General features: G+C 29.9%; 1 protein-coding gene across 1 annotated transcript; it reads left to right on the top strand.

Moving 5' to 3' along the window:
- Positions 1-3893: 3893 nt before the first annotated feature.
- On the top strand, positions 3894-10466 carry mRpL12 (mitochondrial ribosomal protein L12). Its single transcript, XM_075375468.1, has 4 exons — positions 3894-4072; positions 5254-5494; positions 9439-9567; positions 10233-10466. The coding sequence occupies exons 1-4, from the start codon at positions 4026-4028 to the stop codon at positions 10347-10349; spliced, it is 534 nt and encodes a 177-aa protein (XP_075231583.1). The 5' UTR covers positions 3894-4025; the 3' UTR covers positions 10350-10466.
- The last annotated feature ends 3094 nt before the right edge of the window (positions 10467-13560 follow it).

Genomic DNA, 13560 nt, shown 5'->3' with positions numbered 1-13560 from the left:
GTTATATTTTTATTCAAAATATGCTTAGACTCCACAAAAAAATGGTGACCCATAAGAGATAAAAAACCATTCACAAGAAATACAAAAAATAAGAAAACTGCATCTTTATAAAAATAGTAAAAGAAGTGTAGGGAAATTACATGCAGACTAGAATACAGATCCTGGACAAGTTTGTGAAATGCCCTGAACAATTTTCTTTCTTTTCTGCCCAATTCTACCTTGTATATTTGATCCCTTCTTTTCCATTGATCAGTTCTCTAGAGTGTAGATCTAACCCAGCTGGGAACTTTATGAAAGAGCCATTGCATCCTTGATGTGGGAAAAGACTGTCTGCAGTCTGATTCACGGACTGTTTCCTGTCCACTGCTGCACAAATGCCTATTAACTGAACTGCCTATTAATGCTAAAAAAAGGTTCTCTGAAATATAGAAATATGTATTATTTCTTTACCTCATGTTTTGCAGCCAATTTAGTTGAATATGAAAGGTATTGTACTATCATATCATCATGCAACAACAAACTAGTGCTAAATAATGATGAAACAAAAAATAACTTAAAATTGATTATGTAATTGTTTTTTTGTAAATATCTGTCACCTAACTGTTCAAAAAAAATTTACAACAAAAAACCACCAGAGTAACGTTCCACTACAAAATAACAAAAGTGATGTCAAAATTCATTTCTTGTTACTAAAAAAGAAGTAAGGAAATAATAACTGGAATTGAATATCTAGATTCTGAAGTAAAAAAAATAATAATAATAAAGTAATGCAATTAGTAAAACATAAGGTCTAATAAACAAAGATATGTGGGTCAATTGAAAAGCTCCTCCATCTATTTTTTGAAGTGTAACTGTTATTTAATTTAATACATATACCACAATGGTAATATTTATTGAGCCATGTTTAATCCGTTCTTCTAAATTGCGGCCTGAAAGTCTGTTTCCATAATATAACATATAGTTTGGTAACACTGCATATCATCACATGATTTTAAAGGTTAATTAGCTGCTTTCATTTATTCAACAACAAGCCATGTTTGCTAAAAGTTGAGGTTTTTTTATATGTTTGCTGAGAATTGTGCAATGTTGTTGAGGTGACAAACACAAGCATATATTAAACTGAATAGAAACTTGTTGCTAGTGTTTGGGTACATGAACAAAAATGTGAACAATAAAGTTAATAAACAATAAACAAAAGCAAATGAATATAAGAGGATTTCATTCAGTATTTTGGTAAGGGAACTCTACTCACAGTAATATTCCAAAAGTAGGGGAAAAAATATTTTTCAATTTGAGTCAATCTTGATATCTTCCCAGTTGATTGAACAGTTCTGATAGTTGTTGAGGAATCTTATTTATAATTTCCTCTTAAATCAACTACTAAGAAGTCTTCAAAGCCAAATATTCCCTGTTCAATACTTTAAAAAAATGATGAAAAGAAATTCTGTGTTTTAACACTTAAGCCTACTCATCTAAATGAATTTTTGAACTGAAGCATGGCTATAAGAGAAACTTGTAGCAAAGCTCTTCTATAGAGATTTCCCAAAGTTCAGTCACAGAGACTAGTTTTATTTTCAATAATGTGCAATTTACCTGAGTAATAGATATCGGAATCTGTATTTTAGGTTAAAAGAAAATTCCCTCTTTTATGAGAAAAATCACAGATGCACCAAAATATAATGATGTGGGCTGGAAAATACATCTAATAAGGTAAAAATATTATTTGAAGAATGAGGTCAAATAGTACCCACATTTGTTTACTGAATACTTTGATCTTGTTTACAATTGTACTGTAAGTATTACAAATTTCAGTAATCAATATTTAAAAACAATATGGCATATTTATGGTAGAAATGTGTCATGAGCAAAACCAGAATAAAACCAGAGCAAAACCAGCCGCCTGTTTACTGGCTTTTTTGTAATACTAAATTTATTTTAATACTTTTAAAAAAATAGACATTCAAATGATTTAGTCTCTTTTTAGGCATCTTTAGGGACTAGTGGAACTGTTGTCACTTTGAAATCATCTGTAGGATATGGTTGGAAAACCATAATGTATTTTATGTATTTTTATAAACCGTAATATATTTTATAAATATTTTTTATTGAATTACGTATTTTCTTGTTATAATAAATTAATAGAAATATTAATTCCCAATGTTAATAATTTCTAATTGCTGGTGTGATATTCTTAATGAAATTATGATTTTAAAATATGCAAAAATAAGAATATATACTAAATAAAATTTTGTACATTTTAAAATAGGAATTTCATTTTTCAATTGTTTTAAATAAAACAAATTTTAACAATATAGAAAAAATCAGTGCAAAATTAAATTAGTTAAAATGACACAAAGTCTAAATTAACTAAAAAAATATTTTATTTTTATTGGTGCAAAATACATGACGCAGATCATTTCAGGAGTGAATAGGTATGCTAATTCATTTTTAAAAAGGCTACTGATCCAGCATTTATCTAGGTAGATCAAGAGAGATGCTGGTAAAACCTTGGTCAGAACAATATCACAGAATACACAATTAATTACAAGATAAAAAATGTTATTAAATTATGCTTTTAATACTGTACAATTTTTGAAGTAAAACATCATTTAATCAATTAGATTTAAACTTTTTTAATAAACTTTTTATACTTTTGATAGTTTTACTTTAAATATTCATATAATTGTAATCGGTATTTTTTAAAAACTGTATGGTGTATTTGAAAAAAAAATTGTTCAAGACAAAGTCAAGAAAGTATGCAACTTTTTTGTTTCCTTCTTACATGTTCCCTTTGTTTTTCATCATTATCAGTAAGTTTACCTTCTTGACAGTTTCCTTCATAATTTAATTTTACAATGTGATCAATTTCACTATTATAGTAATGAATCTGCATGTCTGTTATCAACACCTGCATTATTATCTTCAATTCCCATTACTTACATTACTGTCATTATTTTTTTCTTAAACAGTCTATATTATTTCGCCTTCCATTACCTCTCATGTTCATAACATAGGACATTTTACCATGTGTAAACTTTAACAATAATTCAGAAAAGCCTATGCGCATAAGGAAGGCCTAGAAATATTTTTCAATTTTCTGAAAAATTTCTAATGAGTAACAGCAAAAATTGAGATTTTTTAAAACAAATAATAATAAGTTTACACATTGAAGGTTTTGAAAAATATTTATATTAATCTCTAAACTTGGCTTAACATAAAAGACGTCTCACCAAATGTTAGATAAAGACAATAAAAAAACTCATATTTTGGGTTTAGCCTGCCAAGAGATGATATGAAGTTCAGTTAACATACTCCTGGAGCATTGTGTATTATTTGTTGATAATGTCCTATACATAAGGGTTCATTTTTTTCCAAACAAAAACAATGTTGTTTACAGATATTTTTAATTAAGAGTTAATCTCTCTAAAATTTATTTAATGTAATAAGAGTATTGTCTGTGCTAAAATGTTTTATTTCTGTGTGTATGTGCTAGGTAAGTGCACACAGCTATGTGTCTCTTCAGTAATGCGACTTCCTAATGTTAGCAGATTATAATTCTAAAAACAAGTATGAAGTGCTTAAATGAAGTATTTGAGGTATTCAACTGTTTATTTTAGGCAACATTCTCAAACTGAACTGTTTTCAAGAGATGTATAGTCACTGTTTTAACTTACACCCCAGAAGCTAAACTTCAGTTAACAAATTCAGTTGATTAGAAGAATAGGTGCAATGCTAGTAGTTTTTATTATATCGCTCACATGCAATAAAGTATTAAAGTACCAAGGAGGCCTAAATTTTTAATTCGTCATGATTCAAAAAAATATCAGCCGAGGTTATGCCTGGTTTTCGTTTATTATTTTCATCAGCTGACGATAGGTCGCCGCACGACGGGAGTCGGGAATCTTCGTTGGTATCATAGACTGCCGTGATATTTCGCATCTTCATCTACCCCGAGATCTAATTTGAGGTTAGGAAATTCATTACACCAAGAGATTTTGTTCGACCTCTGTAATAGTATCGCTAATATGTTAGCACTTCGTTCCGCAGTAAAAAATTCATCGCTTCAGAAATGGTAAGCATTCTTTTATTTTGTTAAATAAAATGAGATTGATATCTTTTATTTATGAAATCGCATGGTTTCCATGGCCAGTGAAACTGATGTTAACTGTTTACTTAAAAAAAAAATATTAATGCTACTGTTGAGTACTTAAATCTGTAATATTAAGTAATATTTCTGATACTTTTATTTTTACAAATTTTTATTTAAGTGCTGAAATAACTGTTCTTACCTGGCCGAACATTGGTGGTATAAACATTGTGGAGTTAATATTAGGTTATAACGCATGATAATTTTTGGTGCTCTGGAGCAGGAAATTTGCTTACTCGTTTTTGTATCGTTCGTGCTTATTATTGATAAAAAAATCTTAAAACGAGGTACTATTAAAACCTTGTAACAGATGTATTTGTAAACAAATATTCTTCACCTGCACTCTTAATATAATAGCCTAGGTATTGTAAACCTTACTCTCAAAACAAAAAAAAAAGTTGTTTGTATGAGAAATAAATCAGTGTAACATGACATTCCTGACTTTATTATCATTTTTTGATTGTAAATTATTTATTTTTGGTAAATAAATCTGGCGCTTGTGCACTTTAAGTGATACTGCAGTTTGAAAAAAGTATTTATTGTTAATATCACCATTATATTACCATTTCTGTAACCATTTATTTATTTATTTTATAAATATAATTTAACCATAGTTAACCTACCCCTATAACCAAACTTAACCTATCAATTTTACAAAATTAGAAAATTTTTGCACCATTTAACATTTGTGTTTCACACATTTTCATGTTACTACAAGTGACCGAACATTTATTAAATCAACAGAATAGTAATTATTTATATAATATTATATAAAATTATTTTTCTCTTCTAGTATTCTGAAGCAGTCTTGTTAGTGAAAGTTTAAAAAAAAGGTTAAAATTATAACATTTTCTGCCATGATGACAGTTTAACATGTTGAGTTTAAATATGCTCTATAAAATTATTACATTTTTTAATGACAAATAGAAATTGAACTTAGGTTATAATACTTAAGTTGGTTTTTTTTTGGCTAACTACAATGATGACTGAAAAGTAACTGCAATGTTATACTTAAAAAATAAGTAAGAAGAATGCTGTCGTCTGCAATAAAACTAGACCCATTACTAAAATATTTGAAAATTGTTTTGTTTGATAAATTTTTGCAGCAGGTGTATTTTTGGAGTAATGCATCTGAGTACAGAAACTTTAAGAGTACCTCCATCAGAAGGCCAGCCAGGTGATGAAATTGTATATTCTCCCAAAGTAGAAAGTCTTGTAGCTGAAATTACAAAATTAACTCTCTTAGAAGTCTCTGAATTGTCAACGGCTCTCAAGAAACGTTTAAATCTTCCTGATGCACCAGTAATGGCAATGGGTGCAGCTTTTGCTGCACCAGCTTCTGTTGAGGTAAAAAATCAATATACTTGTGTTGGATGTTTTAATCTGCCTAAATATTTTTTTTAATATAAAAATATATCATTAAGTTCACCCAGGACTTTTGTAACGTATTCTACCTGTGGAAATAATGAAAAATTCATTAACATATGTTCTAAAATGCTTGTGAGTTATGGCTAGTGAAAGATTTCACTTGGATATCAGCTTACCTGGTAATGAGGTTGTACTGAAATTTTTAGAATGTTAATTAAGAAGCCGAATTAGTGGTTTCTTATGGTTTTTGACTGAAAAAATAGAATAAAATAGGACCTAGAACGACTACAGTAGTTTTTGAGAATCTAAGGTGAAAACCAATAAATTACGGTAAAAAAAGGAATAGGAATTTTGGGGTTATTTTTTTATGTTTGATGTGAATAGTGTTGTTAAATGGGGTAATAAATACACAAAACTTGTAGAGAGTTTAATTCTGAACAAAATGGTTTAAGATAAGTTGAATAAAACAAAAAGGAGTTAGAAAAATTCAAATTTTATTTAGAAACATACTATCACATGTATCTGAAAAGTATTTATTTAATGTAAACAAAAACCAAATAATTTTTTTGTTGTGAAAAATTTGTTAAAACCTAATTTAGTGTTAAAAATTGCTGTTAAAACATTTTTTAAAAACAGTTAATTACATGATTGTAAAATAAATAAGAATTACTTATATAATATTTTTATTTTTTATTAATTACAGAAATACAATAAATTATTTGAAAAATTATTATTTTAAAGTTGGCAATAAAATAACAGCTAATAAACAATTCAGTTTGGTTATTGTGAACTATGGTGTAGTCCAGGTGTCTGTACAAGACTTCTCTCTGAGCGGATCAGAGTTTCGCATTTCATGGCTTCTAGAACACTTAAAACAATTTTTATCTTTATCATAGACAGCCAGTTCAACAACTACATCCAGGAAACTATGTTTCTCTACCAATATGCTTTGTTTACTGACAAGCCAGATTTCACCCGAGATTGGAGGTACATGGGCAGAAGTAAATCCTCATGAAAGGCAATTTTCAATACAAATTTAACTTCAATGTATGGTGTGGCCTTCTTCATAATCAGCTGTTTGAACTGTTCATATTATCGCCGCTTAAGTGCTGAGGTATACCTGCTAGAAGAATTGCCAGAGCTGCTTGAAGATGTACCTCTAGTGCTGAGATGCAAAGTATACTTCCAGCAAGAGCACAATAACATGCCTCCCCTTTTTTCTTGTCCAGTTTTCGCTTGCTTAAATCATCATTTTCCAGAGAAATGGATCGATTTTGGAAGTTCACATTCTTGGTCACCAAGATCGCCTGATACACCCTTAGATTTTGCATCTAGGGATGGAGATGAAAAATATTGTATACAAAACAAAAGTACTTTCTCAAAAGGAATTAATTGTTCGCATTATAGATGTATATATGCATCCTGGAAAACGAAAGTGTGCCAAGAAATGCGTTGAAAATGGCAGGGTCATTTTTGAACATTTATTAAAAAGTGATACATATAATGCATATTGGTCTAGTGTTCTGTTTCTAAATAATTTATAACTTTTCTTCGTTTTTTTCAACTTATATTACACAATTTTGTTCATAATTAAATTCTAAATTAGTTTTGTTTAAAATTTTTGTCCCTTTGTTACTCATTTAGCAAAGTTGTATTTTAAGAAAACATGGTTTTTTACCCCAATTTATCTCCAGTAGTTTTTTCTCAAAAACTACTGCAAATATGGTTCTGGGACCTATTTTATTTGATTTTCAGGCTAAAATACCATAAAAATCATTAATGCTGCCCTTAATTAAATCTTAAAACGATGAATTTTAGGGCATTTATTTACATGAACTTTTTCTGTTATTTCATGAATAGAATAGGTTATGAAAGTCCTTGGAGAACTTATACATTCTGTATAATAAAATAAAAAAATACAATTTATTTTATATAATATACAAAGGGCACTCAAAAAGTTATGTACCTACCTTAGAAAGAGTGGTGGTGGAGAGAAGTAGTGTCATTTTGATTTTTCAATATAGGTTCCTTGCACTTCCACACACTTGCTCCATTTAGCCTGCACAGACATTATGCCAGAGTAAAAAGACGTTTTGTCTTGCTCCTCAAGATATCCTGAAACAACTGCTTTCAATTCATCATCGTTGTGAAAACGTCTGCCTTGAAGGTTTTTTGTAGGTTTCTGAACAGGAAAACTCGCTGAGTACCAGATCCAGACTGAACAAAAGGTGAGGAAGTTCTTGAAACCCACACTCTCTCAAAGTTTCCTTTGCAATATGTGGTGAGTGAACTGGAGCATTGTCATGCAAAAGCAAGACACCTTTGGTTAGCTTCCCTTGCTATTTAGCCTTTATTGCTGCCCGAAGCTTCTGAAGATACTCAAGACTGATAGTCTGCTTGCTTGTGCTCCATGTATTCAGTCACAAAATTCCCTCACTATCCAAAAAATTGTGGCCAAGATCTTCCCAGCCAATGACTGGATCTTGAATTTTTTGGGTGTTGGGGATCCTTTGTGTTTCCATTGCATGGACTCTTGTTTGGTCTCAGGATCCCAGTAATGAACTCATGCTTCATCACCAGTCAGCAACCTGCTTAAAAAACCATAGGATTCCTTTCACACAGTTGCAAGTTCTCAGCACTCAACTGCACATGACATTGCTTCTGATGTGGTGTGAAGTTTCATGAGACTCATTTGAGACTGATTTCTGTCATGTGTAAATAGTGTTGAAGTATTGTTATTGGCTCCTTCACAGACTTAACATTCTGTAACAAGTATTGCAACCCTAATACACCTGTCTTCCATAACCAATCTGTTCACTTTCTGGTATATGTCAGGTGTGGTTGCTTCCACAGGTCTTCCACTGCAGGGATCATCTTTGATGGATTCCCTCTCCCACTTAAATTGTTTGGACCAGAATTTCACTTGGTATTGTGAAGGCACAATATCACCCTACACAGTCACCATCCTGCTATGGATGTCCTTCGTTCAATTCACTTCTTTGGTGAGAAATTTTTGATTAATCGATTCCAGTTTCTGCAAATCCATTGCCACAGTCGGGTAGCTAATTTCAGAGAACTACTGGATCAACATTTGTAAAAGAAATTCAATCGCAATTTCTCTCTCTCTCTCTCTCTCTCCCTCCCTCCCTCTCAGATATATAATTTCTAATATATATATATATATCTAATAATAATAATATAATATAATATATAGATATATATATCTAATATATATAATATTTATGTATAGCACAGCATGACAAAAAGGTAAGTTATAAACAAAAAGATTTGAATCATTTGTTATATGGTGTTATGATGGTAGAGGGTTGTTGAAAATTTTGATTTATTTACAAAACAATTGTATAGAACTTTGCAGAGCTTAACAGTTGGTAGGTTATTTAGTAAGATAAACCATATGTTAATTTTCATTCATGATTTGTATTAATAAATTCTAAACCTGGATAGGTTAGTTAATTTTAATGAAAAAGATATATAGATGGTAAAATCTTTTTACTATTATTCCAGTCTATAGTTGTATTGGTGGTACCCTTGATGGTTTTATATATATTAGTTTTTATTAAAAAACCAAACCAAATTAAAATTTAAATGATTTTTATTTTTACACTAAAATACATGTTGCAAATCATGTTTTAGTGTTACCTTAATATCACTAATGCTTTGTTTTTCAATCTAAAGTCATTGTTGATTTTTAATTTGTAATTAAAAACATTTGTGGAAGATATAATGAAAGTGTTTTAAGGTTTGAACTGTCCACTTTGTATGTTGATAAAATATGTTTTTCTCTCACAATTTTATATATATGATTTTATATATATGATTTTATTTATTTATTTTTTTAAAGAAATGAATGAATAAATTTTTTAATTTATCACGATGGTTTTTCCTTTTTTTTTGTTTACCAGGAAGAAGAAGCTCCAAAAGTAGCAGTACAGACTAGCTTTACAGTAAAGTTGTTAAAATTTGATGACAAACAGAAAGTTGCATTGATAAAAGAAGTCAAGAATTTATTAGAAGGAATGAATCTTGTACAGGTAATCAAACACTATTCTAATATCTTTAATTAATAAAAAGATTTGAAAAACCTATCCAAGAAGTTATTTATGCAAAAAATATAATTGAAACAAAATTCCAGAATATCTTCTCAGGATTATTATTGCTAACTTCAGTACTAATGGGCTAATAGCTTTTAAAGGATCTTCATAGAGATCAGATTCAATTTATTCATAAAAATATGAACTATTTTACATTTGTGTCTTAAAATTTTATTTTAACAATATCATGTAACAATTGTTACATGAAAAGTGAACATATGCACAATTTTCTTTAATTTTTTAACATTTATCTATGACAATTGGAAATTTTAGTTTGTAGGACTGTGTGTTCAAGAAATTCTTAATGAATAAGTTTGCAAGTGATACTTTTTGTTTATTTACGTTTTGAGAATTGTATTATTATTTTCAATTATGATAAGAGTAGAAAATAAGATCTGTTGCTGCATAAACATCCATTTTTAATGGTCTTCAAGTTGCTTAAATAAATTTTCATAAAAATAGTATTAATAAAAGTTTGAGGCAAGGATTTAAAGATGTATACTTTACATTTTTTTATATTGAAAGCAATGAAGGAACATAGTGAATGTAAGGTTAATATACATTGGTTATTGTGATTATTAAATATATCATTATTTTGTTTTCAGGCTAAGAAATTTGTTGAAAGTGCTCCTGCTGTAGTTAAGGCTGATATACCAAAAGATGAAGCTGAAAAACTGAAAGAAGCGTTTGCTAAAGTTGGGGGTGAATGTGAGATTGTTTAAATAATTTTCTTTTGTTTCATATTTGAACATTTTAGTGTTAATTTCAGAATAAGCAGGCGCATTTATTTAAATGTTATCTTGCTGTTTGTATAATAAATTTAATATTTTAGAAATTTATTTTTGAATTATTTATTACTAAACTAATGACCTGACCAGATATATGGGGTATGTTTACACCTGGTGTACCACCAGGTATCACTCTTGTATCACCTCAAATTCCTGCTTTCAGTTTCAGATTTCTTCTCTAGATACATTCTGAATTCTTACATTCCATCTTAACCTAATTTTTCCTTTTAGTTTTTTTTATTCACTTTTAGCTACCTTTTCCTGTTCATCTTTTTGATTTGGCTCTAGCATTGCAGTCTGAATTTTAATTTTTTTCTTATTAATTTTAGCTTCATTTTCTGCTGTATATCAGCATTTATTTTACCTGCCATTGCTAATTTATCGTAATGGCTTCCTTCCATCATGTTTATTATTAGCATCTTTTGATAGGTTAACAGTTACAGAAATTCTCTATACAATATTTTCAGATTCTTGGAAATGTTACTTATAAACACGGCCGTAAATTTTACAAATCTTGTATGCTGTGTAGTAACAAGAAACAACTATAAAAGGAACAAATTTTCAATTATAATTTATATTGTAAATTTATATTTTGATGCATAAGCAATTGAAATTCAATATACATGTGTGTATTTTACAAAGATTATGTTAATTCAGAGTATTTTTATGCCATAAAATATAACTAAATGAATTTTCAATAAATCAATATCTTTGTAATCAATATTCTGTATATAATGAATTATATGAAATTAATTTATATTTTCTAAAATATATATTTTTGACCCAGACATCATTCCTAGAAAAAAAAACAGGTGTGGTAAATATTTTCTGGTTCAGAAAATGTGAGCACTATTTAATTGCTTTCTTCACTAATTGTACTGCAGTCACTCCATTTTAATAAAAGAAAAACAATGATGCAGTAAATAGACATGTTATTCTGATCATTTTATATGTTATGTAATTACATCAAATAAACTGCTATGCCTGGATAGATCAAGGAAAACTATTGTTAAAGTAAGATTAGAGAAATCACAAAATAAACAGTTATAAAATAACAAAATTTACTGATGAAGTTCATATTAATTTAAAATACAAATGCGTGAAGATAATAGTCGATCAAATTTGTACAAGTTAATAGAGATGCATCAAATTCAGATTTGTTTTAAAAAACAGAGGTGTAGAAAATTAGATGTGTTTAAAAATTCATCTTTTAATTATTTCTTAAAAATTCATAATATGAAATTTGCTTCAATTGTGTTTTTATTTTGTTTTCATCTGCTACTAGGATTGTATGACCTGAATTTTACATAGTTATGAAAGAAAAAAGATAAAAATTGTTGACCGATCTATATCATGAAACTTTTCATTGTGAAGTGATGATAAAATTCTTTTTTTATTTTCTGTTACACAAGAATAGTTGTTAGCCAGTTCAACATCTGCACTTAGGAGATGGTCCCTTTCGGTATGAGTTATGCAACTTGTGGAATATAAATTACAACTCTACAAGTATGTTTTGTTTACCAGCAAGGCAAATTTCTGTCGATATGGCATGCTGTGAGCATATATGGGTAGAAGTAAATTCTACATGAACCAGTGGAAGGCAATTTTCAACACCAATTTAATGTCGTCGTATGGTGTGGTCTTCTTCAAAATCAGCTCTTTGAACCGACCAAATCTTATTGATTTGGTTGATTATTCATATTAGCTGGCTAATATTCAAATGCAGAAGTCTACATGCACTTTCTTCTAGAAGAAGAAAGTGCCACAGCTGCTTAAAGAAGTTCCTCTAGTGCTAAGATGCAAAATATACTTCACAATGTGCGCCTCCCCACTTCTCTTGTACAGACTCCTCTCAGTTAAATCATTTCCCTGAGAAATGCATTTGTTATCGAGGTCCACTGATATTGGAGGCCACCAGTATCACCTGATCTAACACACCTTTAGAGATTTTTACATCTGGGGATGGATGAAAAACAAATATTGTATACAAAACAAATATTTTTCTGAGGGATTAATTTTTGCATTATGGATGTGGCTGAGCAAATAAAGAACAGTTATGAAGAACTAAAAAGAGCAACAAAAGCAGTACAGAAGTGTGCCAAGTGTGTTGAAAGTGGCAGACTCATTTTTGAACATTATTATAAATTGGTACATATTATACTGTGGTCTAATGTACAGTTTCTAAAGAAAATTCTAATTTTTGTTATTTTCTATTAGTTTTATCTCTATTAACCAACAAAGTTATTGTGTGTCAATTTGTTAGTTTTTGCCCCAGATTTCTCAAAAACTACTCTAGATACGATTCTAGGACTCATTTTATTTTTAATCCTGCCTCTTATGAGGGACCATAAGAAAGTAAGTTACACCCTCTGTATGAAACAAACACATATTTATAAGAAAATTTTTTTTATTGAGCTAAAAACTACATTTCAATAACACTCTCATAAAAGTTTCATCCAATTTCCTTCAACCATTTAAGGACTGCTTCCTTCATCATCATTATTCATTATCATTAGCGAAATGCTCCTCTCTCAGATCTCGCTTGAGAGGACCAAACAGGTGGTAGTTGCAGGGTCACGGCTGTATAGATGAGACCACACTTTCCACTTGAATTTTTGCAGTAACTCCTTTGTAACAAGAGTTGAATGAGGAGTAACATTGTCGTGAAGAAAAACGACCCCATCCCTCATAGGTCTCCGATCTTTAATGGCTTTACTTAATCTTTTTTAAAGTCTCACAGTAAGATTCAGCATTGATTGTTGTTCCTCAGGGCATAAATTCACTGTAAACAACTCCCTCAGAATCAAAAAAGACCATCAGCATAACCTCCTTTTTTTGGCTGCAGCGAAGTTTTATGTCTCCATTCACGTTATGCTTGTTTAGTCTCAGGAGTGTAATAAAGCACCCAGCTCTCAACCCCTGTGATGATTATTTTTAAAACTATGGACCAGCCCTGGAATAACGTTGAAGAAAAGAAAGAGCAGATGCAAATCGTTGATGTTTGTGGTAGTCGATGAACAGATGTGGCACCTGTCATGTACACATTTTATGGGAACCAAGCTGATCATGAATAATCGCAAACACACTACCATAACTGATGATAAGTTCACTTGCAATCTGTAATTTTAATGCGCACTGGTTACTC

This window comes from Lycorma delicatula, chromosome 9 (genome assembly GCF_047948215.1).
Source record: "Lycorma delicatula isolate Av1 chromosome 9, ASM4794821v1, whole genome shotgun sequence".
NCBI lineage: Eukaryota > Metazoa > Arthropoda > Insecta > Hemiptera > Fulgoridae > Lycorma > Lycorma delicatula.
The sequence above is the reverse complement of the archived record's forward strand: the minus strand, read 5'-3'. Positions and strand labels throughout refer to the sequence as shown.